The sequence below is a fragment of the Pomacea canaliculata genome, linkage group LG11 (assembly GCF_003073045.1).
Source record: "Pomacea canaliculata isolate SZHN2017 linkage group LG11, ASM307304v1, whole genome shotgun sequence".
NCBI lineage: Eukaryota > Metazoa > Mollusca > Gastropoda > Architaenioglossa > Ampullariidae > Pomacea > Pomacea canaliculata.
In genome coordinates this window covers 6,232,593-6,248,962 of record NC_037600.1, presented here as the reverse complement: position 1 = coordinate 6,248,962, position 16,370 = coordinate 6,232,593, and the positions used below count along the sequence as shown (strand labels likewise).

Below are 16,370 nucleotides of genomic sequence, written 5' to 3'. Positions count from 1 at the left end.
CAAGCGTATGTTCTACAGTGTTTATAGAAGAATCATCAAATGGCTTTAGTCTGCATGAATTGCTGGTTCTTCATCCTCGATGCTGTTCTCAAGGTACTACTAAATGCATGCTCATTTCGGTGTTGACAGTCTGTTTAATACTCAATATACACTTTGACTAACATATGCCTTAACATCAAGCATTGTGATCCTCGTCTTTGGGCAATAATGCTCTGTTGAAGACGCTGTCTTGTTTTCTTTTTCATTATATATATATACATTCACTCTCATATGAAGTTGGTGCATGTTAAGAATATTAACAAAGATAACATTACCACTTACTTCATTGCTAATAAAGAAAAAATATGGCAAATATGGACTGCACTGTAACAATGAATTAATTGTTTTTCTTTGAAGAACCTGTTGTCGACTGCTGGTGGTTGAATGGCGCCATTGATTGTTTCGCAAAAGCAGGGTTTGAATATAACAAGGTAGTCAGCCGGACCCTGAATGTTACAATAAGTCACGTGACACAAGCGACAGGTAAATACGCCTGTCAAGTGGCCGGCTACGTGTCCAGACTTTTGGAAACCTGTGAATTGAATTTTAAATATGGTAAGATCGTTTTTGTTCTGAAACAGTACAGAAGTTTGATAGTATCGGACGTTAGCGATGTATTAACACAAGCATCCACAAAACATTAAAAAGGAAAAATTTCTTTCTCAAATGTTTAGATGACTCGTCCAGTAGAACAATACTACAAATGCTGAACAAATTGTGCTTTTTTGATATAGTGAATTTATTACTTATAGACATTGCTTATTGTGTCTTAAATTTAAAACCTTTGAAAGTGGAGAACTGTTATTATTTAATTTTGCTATCATCTTTGAATTATCCTTAGAAGCATTCCAGTAGATAGCCTGTCCACTCCTTCATGTAGTCACCCAGATATTTTCTTCTGCTTGTCTCAGCATGATCTGTCTTTTGTCCTTTTCTTGGAGCAACATCTTTGGTAAGGTCTGATCTCGATGTATAGTAATGATATTGTTACAGATGAGAAGGTGGGATGCACAATAGCCTCAGTGAAGCCATTCCATGACACAACGCTGAAGTGTTACTTCCCCGAGGACCTGAGTGTCACCAAAAAAGATTTCACGGTGTACCACTACCCTGAACATGGGACACCAGGTGATTAGATGTGGAGCTAAATTTTATTTTTTTATATTGAGAAATTTATCAGAATGTAATACTCTTAATATGTTCACTGAAACATTCAAACACTACCAATACAACATTATTAATATTTATTTTCTTCAAAGAATCTGTTGTCGACTGCTGGTGGATAAATGGCGCTATAGACTGTTACACGAAATCAGGATTCAGGTATGACAAGGTGGTCAGTCGAACCCTGAATGTCACAGTAAGTCACGTGACAAAAGCTGGAGGTCAATACGCCTGTCAAGTCGCTGGTTACGCGTCCAACCTTTTGGAAACCTGTACATTTACCTTTAAGCATGGTAAGACTGCTTTTCATCGATATTAATATCACTATATCAATTAAATTATTTGTTTTATTACAGTGTTTTTAATCTAAAAATCAAGGAAAACTATTTAAAAAGAAACTTTGTTCTAATTGTAAAGCTTTCCTTATTACATTTAATTTCTTAGTTTACTATAGTTTCATGCCATATGCCTTGTAAGCAGACTACACAGCCACACCAAGGTCGGTAGTAAATTAGATGCAGTATACAGGTTAACATTTTATATTTTCAATGAATTCTTAATTTAAAACGTTAAATGAAATCAGTATCATACGAAAAAAATAAATATATTTGTTCTGACATATTCTTCTCGTCATTATTCTTACTAATATTATCGTCGTGTGTTGTGACTTCTCTATAAATTTCCTAATTATGATCAACGTCGTACTCATGATCCTTGTCGTTCTTTTTTTCTTATTACTTATCTGCAGGTGAAAATAACACGTGCAATATTTCCAAAACGAAAAGTGATTCCCAAGGAATTTTGACCTGTTTGTTCAATGAAGACATCCAGAAGACACAAAGAAATTTTACTGTGTACAAGCACCATGGCCAAGAAAAACGAAGTATTGTACCTAATATCAACAAAATGTGTGTGTGTGTGTGCATGTGATGTTTGTAAGTTTGATCTTTTATCACATCTACACAATATGTCTAAATCATACCAAATTTGATTGCTCCAATAATTGCTTTATCTCGAGAATGTCGCAGCCTATGCTTACAAGGAGTGCTTGAATCGGGATTTTGCTTAGTTTTTATGTTTAGTTTTTATCGTTACAAAACAAACTGAAGGCACTGGCTTCATTTTACCTGCCTTACTATGATGCAAACAAATAATTAAAATATGACATTTAACAGAGATGTATAATGACTAAATATTGTGACTTTGTCGCGAAACCCTTGGGGAAGAGCCCGTGGAGATGGTGGAGGTTATGATTCCGTCCCTCGGTCTATCACACTCTCGATACCTCTACCAAATCACGTCGACATTTACCGCGTGCCCTCACACTAAATTGCTTATCAATTAACACGTTTAATTAGCTCGAGCCCCCAGCACGCATAACCCCAATGAACAACTCAAGGCAATTTAGTGTATAAAAGAAAGTTATTAATCATCGAGAGGATTATACAAATTACAGCAAATGATACAGTTTCAAATATAATCATACGGTCGTTATCTAAGGTGTCCCGTTATTCTAATTGTTCTCCTTCTTCTAGTCCAGATATCTAGTGAGCCACGACTTAACTAATCTTAATCCAACTACACACTGCACACACCACACGCCACTTATCTTTACACACAAGTCTCTAGTCACGTGAGGGCCCTCCTTGGTTGACGTCCTGGAATCTTCTGATGTCTTCCGTCGTTCGTGTCGGCCTCTTTCTTCACGCGCAGAGATCCTGGCACCACCGCGTGCCTACTGTACCTCGTCCCTTAGGCCGGACTGCTGTCTCAAGCTTAACAGCGCCTAACAGGACCACACTTATCTACCAGCCTCCCTCTACTGTTTGCGACCAAACAGATGCTGGAGATGAAGCGTCGTACACTCTGCGACAGAGCGGGTCTTCCACACCTCTGAGTCGGTTGTGCTGGAGTTGTCACGATTCCCAGACGAACTCACAGCAGAGAATCTGAACAGCCTTGAACAGATTTCGGCTACAACCTTCCTCCTCGAGTGCTGGTGCGAAAAGACCACGAGTCTTGACCGATCACCCTACTAAATCCTCGTCTGCGAGGATCATCCTCTCTCACGATTGGTCAGCAAACTCTCAGTCTTACCTTCAACCATTCTGCTACCTAGCTACAACCAATCATACATAGCCAACACATGATAGACAGGTGGTCACTTTGGCTTATTCCAGCCCCAAACTACACCCCCTCTTTACCCCCTCCCACACTAGCGACGCAATCTGTGACTACGGCGCCGTCCAGTCTGGCTTCCTATTCACTACCTGTGTCCAGCGGATGACAATACAGGTACCGCTATTGTCCTGCTTCAGGTGTACCTCGGACTTCTATTATTAACGGGCATAGGCTGACAATGCTCTCCCTTCCTCTGAGAGATCCCCTGCATCGACACTACCATCCCGCATTCCAATCTGACTTTGTGTCCGTCGTGATGTAAGCAGTCCGCGGTCACGGCTTACTGATCCCAGGGGAGATAAACCATGGGAGAAGTCTTGGCCCTTTGTCCACCCTACGGTCCAGTGCCGCCAAAGGCCGGCTACTCGTCTCGACATACCCCACCGCAACACACCCTACAATTACCCATTCCACCTCCTGACAGTCTGCTTGCCAGCGCGTCTGCCTGTTTCATGGAGGGGACAGAAGTGAGACACCAACACTATAGCCCTATACTAGTTATCACATGACAGACTTCTTTAACTGCTCATTGGTCGTTTGTACATCAGGTGTCCTTCATTGCTGGTGGTCCAGTGGAAGAGCGAGTTGCCACGTGACACAGAATTACTACTTTGACAAGGAGGTCTCCTCCTACCTCCAAGTGCGGATACCGAGCACAACAAACGAGGGAAAGGACATCTACTCATGTTGGCACGATGGGTCTCAAGCCGACCGAGTGGAAACTTGCTCCTTTAATACAGAGTGCACACGTACGGAAGGTAAATACACAGGTGAAGGTAGTCTCGTATGGTTTTAATTGTTGGGGAGTGTTGTCCTAGAGACGACATGTTACTGATGGCCAGGTATGTTGAGGGTGGTACTCATACCTTGTCAAGTGTATCCTAGCCTCCCCGTATCACCTCCTGAGTCAGGTACACATTTTTGACAACTAAAATGATTTAATGTCTACTTAGGATAAAGGCAACATTACTGAAAAGCAAACAAAAAATAATGTAGCTTTTGCTTTCTCTCTGTAAGCTATACAGTAGTTTAGTACACCTTTAAATCTTTACTCACACATTATTTTGTTCATCTTTTTCAGCACATAAGACTGTGATTCCTTCGGTCATTGGAATATCATTAGGAGGTTTGGCAGTTGTGATTTTGCCTGTAATGGTAATCGTAGTTTTCAAGAAATTGAGGTGAGTAAGAGTCACTAAAAGTCTTTTAGGTAAGTATAGCTAGTAGTAGAATAGAGGTTAGGTGGATGTAGCAGTTGTCACAACTGTGATTGTGTCTTGTGTTTTGTATTTTGGTTCTTAAAAGCTGACAGAACATTAGCAACTTCATTTTCAATTAGTAATGAGTCTCACACAGTGTAATATATTGGATATTAAAGGAACCTTAGTTACTGATATCACTATTTCTCTTTGGAAAGATACTTTATGTCGCGATCTTTTGTCCTCTTGACTATAACTTCAAACTTTTAACCAAATCGAAAAAAAAAATTCACGGAATTTGTGACTAATTTGCTGAGTGATAAAATGGTATTCTCTTTTTTTGGTAATAAAATGCTTTTGAAACGTATAACAGATAAATGTACATGGTTGACAGTCAATTTGTTTTTGGTTCTCCTCCTTGGTAGGGAATATTAAATGATAACATTAAAAATGTAAACAATGGACACTTCAGAAAATATGATTATGACTTAATTTTCTCTTTCTGGTGTTCAGACTATTTTACTGTTCCTTTCAGGCGTTGTATTCCATCCACTGAAAAAAACGCTGAAGTTCCAGTTTCGCCCGTTTATGATCAGGTGCCGGAGACCGAAATCTTTGTGATCGAGAATTACTTTGAATCACATGATCTGTACCCGGACATAAGAGAACTGCTGCAAGAGCCCAGAGTATTTCTTGTTGGACCTCCGAGATACCGACAGAACAGATATTTTATGTCACGTGGGAAAATGGATTGCAGAAGGTCATGTGGTGTATTAATTAACCTGAGGTCTCAGGGCATCCTGCTACAACACGGTTACAACAGCTGCTGCAGCAGAGAGATGGAAATAATTCCCGAACCAGTCAAGCACATGCGACTGTCATCCCTCTATTGTGTGACATAAAGGACGATAAGAAAATAAATAATAACATTAACAAACTGGTTCAATGTTCCAAGGAAAAAATCCTTTGTGCCCTCGTTGACGGTTTGGCTCCTGAAAGCAGGTAAGTAAAAAAAACAAATAAATTTCATTTGAAAAATCCATAACACTCAAGGATTAATGGTTTGTTTACTGTGAAGAGCATTATTACAACTTGTTTGTAATTTGCACAATTTCATCATCATCATCATCATCATCATCATCATCATCATCATCGTCATCGTCATCGTCATCGTCATCTTCGTCACCAGTAAGGATGCTAATATATTTCTCTAACGACATATGGTGATTTGTGTATGTCACAGAGAGCAAGAAGAAAAAGTCCAAATATTCTCACAAAACTTCATGAGCGCCTCCCAAACCTTCACCTGTGGGCGGCCAGCGATCGTCCTCACATTTCACCACCTGGGTGGAGGGGGAAGCCTCTACCTAAATTCCTTGATTTAAGAAAAAAAGTATATGGGAATAATAGACAATAAGACACTCACTAAAAATGTTCGTTGTAAAAATAAAAGGCATTCCTAACAAAATGCGGTAATATCTGCAAGGTTAGCTGGATTAAAAAAAAACTATGTAAAGTAATATATATATATATCTTCTTTCATAGATCATCATTTAAAACAATAAGTATTTTTAATGTTTTTTAAAAATAATTTTGCTTAGCTTCTTTTTTCCATAATTCTGTTTCCTGAAGTATAGAGTGGAAGGACACTGTTATACTGACATATTGCTCGTGTTGCCGTTGCCCCAAATAAAATATCTGCGGAATCGATTAAATCTTTAAATCAGCGTCTTCCTGTCTCTATGATAAGGGATGTAACTCTTTCTAAATGAGATCCAACGAGCAAATGGCCTGGGATACGTCCCTTGTCTTTTTATATTTTTGTGGTTAGACATTGTTGAATTCAACGGAACGGTGAGTGTTCCACTCTTTACAGATTTATCCGGCCTGGTCTCCAAGAGTTAAGCACATTTCAGTCTTTAATAAAATAAATTTCTCTACCAAATTTTTTTTGTTTTCTTTTTTGCACCTAGACTGAATGCTAGAAGCGAAAATGTTTTAACTTGCTGCAGGTCGAACATCCTCGAGTCATTAAAAGAAACACATGAAAGACAGGTATGAGAAGAAGGTGGTTAGTAAAGAGTTGGTAAGATATTTGCTTGTTACCAACACAACAATAATCGGAACATCGTATGATCAGATGATGTTTCAAGAAAAATCTCAAACCTTGACACCTGTTGCTTTACAAAGCAGCCGGCTGAATATGTTGATGTTTTCCAATTTCTTGTCCTTTTGTTGCATCGTATTGTCTTTTAATGCCAGATGGTTGCAAGTTATTACTCCCATCATTTTGATAAATGTACGGGAAAATATCCGTGCACTCAAAACAGGAAAAAAACAAAGAATATACTCCTATTTTTATGTGACTTTCGTATTTTTATTTCTAAGACACCGTATGCTTCCAAGAGCAAAATCGAAATAATTTTAGTAATTCTCAATAGATACTAATTGCTAATTTACTCTTGACAACAATTCTCACTACTGGTTGACTTTCATCGGTGAAAACAAATCGTGTTTACTCCTACTATGTTTACCTATTTAGTACGTTTATTCTTATATTTGAAACGTTTTGAAATTTTTGGCTTGTGGTCTTCTGCAAAAATCTTGAATAAAATATCCCCGAAAGCGTGCTCTCTAAACAGATGTGAGATGCAGAGAGTGTCCAAAGACGAGATGTTGAAGTTCAGCCAGCGGGAAGAAAGAAATCGGAATATCCTGAAAATCAGTCTTCTTAGTAGGTGTCACATGCAGACAAAGTCCCAGGACGAGATCCGAACTCAAAAGCTTTTATTTCCCACTGCAGTGATAAAAAAAAAATCCAAGCACTTCACTACGGGACACTATATTTGACTGTCCTGTGACCAGAGACAATAAATAACAGCACGTATGCAGAACATGCTGGGACTGGATCGACCACAAACACACTCTTGACATTCTGAAAGGTCAGATAATCAGCAAGCCCCACATTTATGATAACAATACATGGCCGTGTTTAAAAAAAGTATGTGTGAGGCCAACAAACGGTTACGGTTTTTTATTAAACTATTAACATTTTTGGGGAAGGGGGTGTGGTTGGTTCCGTCTGTCAGCAGCCCCGTGACTCAATGTCATATGACAAGAGCACAAGGACAAGGTCGATACATCCGCACTGATTACACGTAGGTAAAATTAGGATTAATTATCGATAGCATGTGAATATAAGTATGATTGCCTTATTACTGTATGTGTGCATATAGAAATATGGTTTTGTGTTAGCGTGCTGGTGAGTATGTTTGGGATGGTAAGTATTCATACATTATATGTAGGCGTGCTTGTACATGTCAAACAGATTATTTCTTGTTGACCCTTTTTATGTCACACTCGTGTGTGCGGGTAAACCATGTACTAAGAGACAAAAGGCAGGTAGAAGGTTTATACTTCAATACAATTTGACATTTTTAAGAAAACATTGTGGTCATTTTTTTCCTTTAAGCAGTAAACCTAAATGTAAATGCCCTCTTTCTAAATATATTTATCGGGTTTTCCCTATTTAGTAGAATATTATTGCACAGCTTCAGCAATCAAAATATGTTTATCACGTATGTTACATGGTACGGATGCTGATGATGGTGAAGAAGAAGAAGATGATGATGATGACGACGATGATGATGATGACAGCGACGATGATGATGATGATGATGACGTGTTTCGTTGTAATTTACTAGAAGATTGTTTCTCTTTTTCTTAAACGATAATAGTTGCAAGTAGAACAAGAGCTGGTGTTCTTCAAATGGAGTCGCTTACCCAACAGTTCGTTTTTTTGTTGTGTTGCCTGTGTTTTGAGCGAGTTTCAACACAAGGTTAGTAATTCTTTGCAACATCTACTAAAGGTTACTCCGATATATGGAACGATACTCTCGTAACTGTAAAATATGAACTTATCGGAGTTTATTCACAATCAAGTTTAAAAAAATTATTAGGGATCGGGATTCTAAGATTTGTTGTCGAGTTTGTAATTTAAATAAAGCACATTTTTCCATTCGTTGTGATACTGAATTCTTGAATATTTCTTCTTTTAATGGCACGAAGACTAGATAAGAAATTAAAACATGTTTGCACATTTATCACCTTTTCAAGCAATCACCCTCACATGAAGTACTGCCTTTTTGTATGAAATCAACTCTGGGTTTGTTTCAGAAATGATAAGATGCAGTGTCCCACCTGTGAATTCTCTTCAGAAAACTGTTTTAACTTGTTTCTTTCCCGAAGACCTTAGTGTCAGTAAGAAAGACTTCACAGTCTATCACTACGCTCAAGCTGGAAGTCCAGGTGAGAAAACTTGGCTTTTCCACCTTACTTTCCACTAACAGATGACTATTGCTCGACTGTCCACGAATGGAATATACTCAAGACATATACTTTTAAATATTTACATACATACATGCTCTCTCCAGATGCTGTTTTAGACTGCTGGTGGGTTGGAGGTGCTCTGGACTGCTTCGCCAAACCTGGATTCAGTACCACGAAAACAGTGAGCACCACCCTGAATATTACAGTGAGTCACGTGACCTCAGCACTTACAGGTACTTACGCTTGTCAAGTGGCTGGCTATGGCGCTAGTGTCCTGGGAACATGTCAACTCGACTTAAAACTTGGTAAGTCAGTCTACTCTGAGTAGTTTGCACAAAATCCTGTTTAATTAAAAATGGAGTAGGATAATTTATTAACGTCTTATCAATGTTCTTTTATATAGTTTTAAGTATTTTCTACAGTCCTAATAAATACTAAAATGTTGTCTGTTGCCAAGTATATTTAGACAAGGCCAAAAATGTTTTTAATGTGCTCTGCTTGCAGATGAAAACAATGCGTGCAATATCTCGAACGTGCCTAATGATTCCCTCACTCTCACCTGTTTCTTTAATGATGATGTTCAAAAGAAACAGACAAATTTTTCTGTCTTCGGCTACAATGGGCAAGAGAAAATAAGTAAGGGAAGAATGTTCACTCATTTATTCTTACAACTCTTCCACGCGCAAAAGCTCTCACACACACCCACACACAAAGATTTATAATACAAAATTCAATGCGTGGACCTTCAACGGTGTGGAACCCATCAGAACATAACTATGTAATACTTTAATGCATACTATTTCTAATGTGAATGTCTATTATTTTAACAAAGATGATTTGGTCTGTTTATAACGATTTAAATATATTAATAGTAATGAAGCAATCATAAATAATATTAAGGATATTTAGCTGTGGTTAATAAAACAATTCATTATTGTTATGTAACAGAGATATTACATTGTTGGTGGGTAGACAACAAACCAAAGTGTCAGGTTGATGATGATTACCTCTACGATTACGACGTGTCAACGTATCTCATCATCAAGAGTCAAAAGACGACAAAAGTAAAAACATTTACCTACTCATGCTGGCATGCGGGTTCCACACTACAACAGGCAAAGTGTTCACTTGAGATACCTGAGGAAGGTTTGGGACTCACCATTTCTCTCGTACTTTAAGTGGTCACACCTCTGTCTAGTTCGTACCAATTGTCTGTTACTTTTTGGCCTAACTTCGTGTCTGTATAACGTCTATCCACATAAAAAAAAACAAGAACAATTCTAATACTTTAAAAACTTTAGTTAATCCTAAGTAATTACATTTGATTTAAAATCATAAGCACAAGTAACTTAAAGAAAGTAAGGAAAACAGGTCTTAGAACAATATATGTAAAACGGTTATTTTATTATTACTCCATTGTAGCTTAGGTTTTTTTTTTCTTTTTAACTACCTGTTTTTTTTTTCTTTTTAACTACCTGTTTTGTTTCTAATTTAAACAAAACGTTTTCAAGCCATAGAAAAAGATATTTCAACTGGTTTGGCTGTCGGCCTGTCCCTGGCCTTGACTGCAGTGATAGTAGCAACCATCCTCCTCGTAATTCTACTGAGAGGCAAGAAGTAAGCCTCGGGTCTTTCTGAAACACATTTTGTAAAGAATAGTGTAAGGAAGTCAAATTTGCATATTGTTTAGGGAGCCTTTTGGTAATACCACTTTCACTACTGCAAAAAGATGTTATTACATATTGCAATGCGATTGGTGACAGTTTGTTTCCCAAACTATTCAATGTTTTTGTTGTAAGAGTGTCATACTATCATGTTTGTGGGATACTATGATATCTGAAAATACTGTAAAGTCTTTTTCTCTCTGGTCTCTAACTTAATAATGTGTAACTATCTGTAGTAGACAGACATTTTGTAGGCTCTGATTGTCTCTCTCCTTCCTACGTACACTTCATTTTTAACAGTTGCAATCTTTGGTGGGGCAAAACGCGACCACCTGCTGACGATGAACTACGCCCTATCATGAAAGAAGTTAGTATTTTACTCAATTGTAAAACTACCTTTACTTTTAAATTATAGTGAAATATAGCTACGTGTACCACACAGAACTCCTAAGAGGTGTAAGCAGCAAGTAACACAGTCTGTCTAAGGCACGACAAAAGAGAGAGTATTTATTCCTCCTCCGCCCTGTTTCTGTAAGAACATTCTATCAAGCATTTCTATTTTCCGCAATAACATCCAACAACTACTATGTGCTTTACTCGATCATTAAAGAGATAAGCCTAGAAAAAATCTTCTGCAATTGCTATGATGTTCCCAAATTAAATAATCATGCTTCAAAGAAACTGAAATATTTCTACTTACAGAAAAGCAATGAAGACGTAACAACAAAAACGTTCCAAGAATATTTAGTGAAAAACATCGAAGAAATGTACCCGAATATGCTTGATTCCTGCTATTTCGTGCCTCCAGTTTACTTCAACAAAATTCAATATGAAAAACAGCCAATAGCTGGTCAAGTCGTGTACGTCCCACAACCTCCTGACCTCAGTGACGTCGGACACGACCGCGCCATGCAGCACGTGCTGCACTGCTTACGTCACATGGCGGAACACTACAAGGAGGACATGTTTGTCTTGTCACAGTTTAAATATGAAGATTATCTAAACAACCCTGGAAATACCTTTGAAAACAATAGCTTACCTGTTCCCGCTGGGTTTACAGACAAAACAAACGTCGGCTGCTTTGACATTCTTATTATACATCGACGTCTCGGGGTGTTGGTTGGGGTCATCAAGTCTCTCAGCGATAAGGATGACGGAAGTGAGGAAAGTGAGCGGAAAATAGATGACATGTTAGTCAGGGAGGTGTCTGAAGCTGTCGAACAATTAAAATACGCAAAGAGCATGATGGAACACCTGATGTCAGATCAGAAACACAAACCTGCAGTTCAAACGACTTTGATGTTTCCCAACGTTACCTTGTCGTCTCTACAACGAGCTCTCGGCAGTCACAGCCAGGTTGTACAGGTAGGTTACACACTCATGATGTCAACATCTTTCTAGGTTTTCTCACTTTTAAAGACATTTTCTATTTTTCATTAACATGTGTCAAGATGTGACGATTGAAGTGGAGTAACATATGCACATGCATCTTAAGGAAAAGCTGCACTGGCTCTAAAATAAGAAGGTTGCCTTATAGACACTTAGAGTTATAAGTTATGTTATTACAGGAATATTTTTTCTGGTAAAACAACGGTTTTCCTCGTATAATAAGAAGAGCATTTTAATCTGGTGTAACTCCTAAAACAAGCTTACACATTGTGTGTTTTACAGAGCTTGCGCGAGTGTGTTAATGTGAAGGCCACTGACGACCCCACTCAATTGTGTCTTTGTGCAAATCATCTGTCGAACCCTTGCGCTCCATGGGACATCGACACCAGTGTGATGAGTCATCTGAGGAAATGGTGGGACAGGTTAATGAATCAATCTGATGCTGAGCCCAAAATGACTGATGAGCTGTATCGTAACATGATAGCGAGGTAAGGAAGTTGTCATACATGACCATTAGTATAAGTAAATTATTACATACTTTCACAAACATTCTATATAGTTTATCAAATGTGCTGTCTACAAATGAGACCCCGCAACGCACCACTGAACTACACTACAGAGCACGAAACTAGAACACGTTTCGCTGGGTGCCTTATACTCAAATGAATAAATTACGATTAACTTACAGTTATACACAGGAGTGTAAAACATGACACAGAAAATAATTAATTAGTCGATGGATTGGACGAGATAAGGATTGGACGAGATAAAGGCAAGGATCTTTATGTTTTATAAATGTTTTTTGCGTTCTTAGGTTTTGTGGACCCGCTACTCAGTCCACCCTACAACTGATGGACGAGACTTTCCTGCAGCCCAAGACTCTGGCAGACGCCGTGACCCTGACAGGAGACCTGTACGACCGACTCACTCTGTACCCGGATATGATAGAGATGCTTAGTGAAGAAAGGTTGTTTCTTGTTGGTCCACCAAACACCGGCAAAACACGAATGTTGACACTGGCTGGCAAACAATGGGTGGAATGCGGCCATCACCTGTACATTTTAGTCCGTAGTTTTACAAGTAGGGACTTCATGTCCTTGTTTTCCAAAACATCCAACCATACGCCTGCAACAAAAGATATAGATGAGACTTTACGACCCTTTGTCGCCCAAGTAAGCTGTAATTTCAATATCAAGAAGGAAATGAAGGAAATTCTGGACATATTAACAACACAGGACACAAAGAATATACAACTGTCTGTAATTGCAAGTGAAGTGGACTTAGGGGGGTAAGTATGATTGTCTTGTTAGTATACGGCTTAAACACGTTTTTGACGCCTACCTTCTAAACATTTTATCAATACAGGACAAAAAGAATATACAACTGTGTGTGATTGCAAGTGAAGTTGATTTCGGGGGGTTAGTATGGGGGTCTAGTTAGTCGATGTCTTAAACACATTTTTACGCCTACTCCATACTCTATTTGCAAACACTTTCAAGATTTTCATAATCATGATTCTACATAAGAAAAAAAAAAACAGGGCTTCACAAACTCCACGTTTTCACCTTTGTTTAATTATACTAATGCACTTGTGCATTATATAACGCAACAAAATGCTATTTCGTCATCTAGGAAAGTAGACTATGTGGACAAAGTGGTAGAGAAGGGGCAGAAAAAAATAAAAGAGAAACTGACCAACAGACAAAGAGAAAGAGCTGAAAAATAAGATATAAATATTCAACGAAGATCCCGCTAGAAAATTGTCTTTATACTTACAACTAAAATATACTCATGAATATATTTTGACTCTTTTTAAGTGCATAAAAGCTAAGTAAACATGCATTTGGCTTTTCTTATTTGTCTTGCAGAAAATGTTTTAAAACATTTGTAGAAAGTCTAAGTCGCCAACATCCAAATCTTGTATTGTGGGCTACAAGCAGCACTAGTCAGAATGTACCCGATGGCTGGAAGGTACAGACTTTCACTCGGGCTCTCACCTGTCCGCCTGCAGTGGTCAGAGAAGCTTCACGTGCAGGAGCAGATTATTTCATACCTGGGGCTGAAATCCAACCACATGACTGCCTGACTCCTACAGACGGCCCACAAGTCAAATACATTTACCATGAGATGGACTCCACGGGTTACCACGACTGTTCTCTGTGTGGCAGGAAGGTGGCCGTTTTTCTCAGCAAACATCTTGTTACTAAAAGCAGTAAGTGGGATTGTTGTCTTTGCTGAAAATTTACTTTACACATTTTTTTAAGACAATCACCGAAGAAAATTGAGTGAGAAACATAAACTTCAAATGATACAATGATAAGAAGATATAAAAAACTTTATATTCTTGAAACAAACCTACGTAAATATCTTGTTTTATTTCTCTTTTAGACAAAACAGCTTCTCCGGATGATATCACTGAAGCACCAACCTCATCTTTAACACGAGTACAACATGAATCACCTAACTTGAAGGCATCTTCTATTCTTCAAGACAAAGACATTTTAGTGATATTTGAAAACGACAAACACGAAGTCTCATTCGTGAAGGAACTAACGAAAGTAGGTTTCCAAGTAAAGCCTTTAGAGGCTAAAAATGAAAAAGAAGTCGTGAGAGAAGCGAATGATTGTGTCTGCTTCATGATTGTTGATCGTTTCCGCAAATTCAGACCAAGGCGTAAAATCGTTGTGTACGTGGAAAGACCGTCACCACCTGAAAATGTTTCCAATAAATGGCGGGGCATCACGTGCTGCACGGCACAACTGATCGTCGTGCGATGGTAAACTACATAATTTTGTCACATTTCGTACAACTTTATCTGTTTCTCCTATTCCCCTAGGCACAAATGGTGACAACACCAACTTTCACCACATCTTTACATTGTAAATGTATTAAAGTTCTTTTCAATGCTCGAACAGCTGCTTCAAATAAATAGTAAAATAATCAACAGAAATGTTATCATAAGCGCTTAAATTAATAAAATGTGTATATACTTTGCAATACAAGATAAAAATGTTTGTGTATGCGTGTGAATTTAAGCAGGTTCTTTCATGAATACTTATGTTAATGAAAATAAAAATTTAAGAAGATAACGATTGGAACATTGAACTTCCGCCGGTGTGGCAACGTGTATGTGAACACTTGCGAGCACAACAATACAGACAGGACATTGTGGGACTGGCAGAGTTACGATAGGTTGTAGCATTGTGTATGATTCCTCATTCGCAAACAGCTTGCGGCGGAGGTTCCCAGTTGTTCCTCAATCTCGAGTTGTCTAGTCTCCATCCGAGTGGCTGCCGAGCATCACAATACCAATATGGCAGACACGGTTACCTAAAACGTCACCTCGTACACATATGTAACGTAACAGACGACATTACATTTTTTTCTGTCAATTTTTTTTCCTGCAATTTACCGTGTAGCTAGTTATTTTGGTGATTCTGTTTAATACTCATTAACTTTATCATGTAAAATGTAAACTTCTGTGAAATGTAAAAGAGATCATTGCTGCTGAACTTTTTAAAAGTTAAATTCAAATAATGTTTTTGTACGAGGTTTTTTTTTGGGGTAAAATTCTATTCAATAGAAAAATGTGGGAACTAATGGCCAAGGAAAAAATACATCTATATATATATATTTAAATATAAAACATTGTCTTACGCAGAAACCTTAGCGCTCGGGCGACTCTTGGTAACAACTAACAAGCGATTTGTATGACTAGGTGTACGAGACAATAAACGTGAGTTACAACAAAATAAAGGTTAAAAATACGGTCCTGTCTTAAGTGACGGTCCGTGTCACTGTTAATAATTATGCACTAGCAAGCACTCCACCAAACGACTTGAATAATTGGCAAAACATTTCAATAACTGATTCATTTTTTTACAACTAACAAGACTTCTGGCTCTACTCCAGATAATCAAACAATTCCTGTTAATCCTATCCCTTTAGTGTGTTTATTATGATATGGGGAGACTTTTTTGTGGTGAAACGTATTTTGCTGTGATGAAATTTCAAAAAAGGCGATTCTCTGTAGATTAATTTGTTGGCTGGTTAGTTGACTGCTTTGTTAGTTGGCTGGTTGGTTGGTTTGTTGTTTTGGTTGGCTGGTTGATTAGTTGTTTGGTTGGATGGCCTAGAAAGTTCTTACACCTAAAAAACTTCTGGCACTTTGAACGGAAAGTTATTATTGGAATTAAATCGCAATATTTGGAAAATGTCCCAGAAACTAGCTCTCTGAACATGGGTCACGTGCAGACAGTATCTTAAGTCGAGGTGTTAACTCTGGAGCTTTTAGTTCCCACTGCAGTGGTGAAACTCAAAGTGTTTTAAGCAATTCACGGCAGGGCTATCATGTGACTTGCACGTGACCGGCGGAGTCCTTAAATAGTAACACTTACACCAGTAC

General features: G+C 38.2%; 1 protein-coding gene across 2 annotated transcripts; it reads left to right on the top strand.

The window, feature by feature from the left end:
* The first annotated feature begins 7,953 nt into the window (after nt 1-7,953).
* On the top strand, nt 7,954-15,054 carry LOC112575166. Of its 2 annotated transcripts, none has more exons than XM_025256817.1 (12): nt 7,954-8,422; nt 8,760-8,891; nt 9,017-9,217; nt 9,417-9,552; nt 9,859-10,058; nt 10,424-10,529; nt 10,877-10,943; nt 11,279-11,941; nt 12,248-12,453; nt 12,780-13,253; nt 13,834-14,177; nt 14,354-15,054. In XM_025256817.1, the coding sequence occupies exons 1-12, from the start codon at nt 8,353-8,355 to the stop codon at nt 14,743-14,745; spliced, it is 2,991 nt and encodes a 996-aa protein (XP_025112602.1). In that variant the 5' UTR covers nt 7,954-8,352; the 3' UTR covers nt 14,746-15,054. The 2 variants fall into 2 exon arrangements, with proteins under 2 accessions (XP_025112602.1, XP_025112603.1); XM_025256818.1 differs by having other exon boundaries at nt 7,956-8,422; nt 9,417-9,548; nt 9,861-10,058.
* The last annotated feature ends 1,316 nt before the right edge of the window (nt 15,055-16,370 follow it).

What these genes read in the sequence shown, in the direction of transcription:
- LOC112575166 (XM_025256817.1), top strand. Translation starts at nt 8,353, where the DNA reads ATGGAGTCGCTTACCCAACAGTTCGTTTTTTTGTTGTGTTGCCTGTGT. An exon ending in TCAACTCGACTTAAAACTTG is followed by an intron (nt 9,218 to 9,416) that starts GTAAGTCAGTCT and finishes CTCTGCTTGCAG; the next exon opens with ATGAAAACAATGCGTGCAAT. An exon ending in ATTCTACTGAGAGGCAAGAA is followed by an intron (nt 10,530 to 10,876) that starts GTAAGCCTCGGG and finishes CATTTTTAACAG; the next exon opens with TTGCAATCTTTGGTGGGGCA.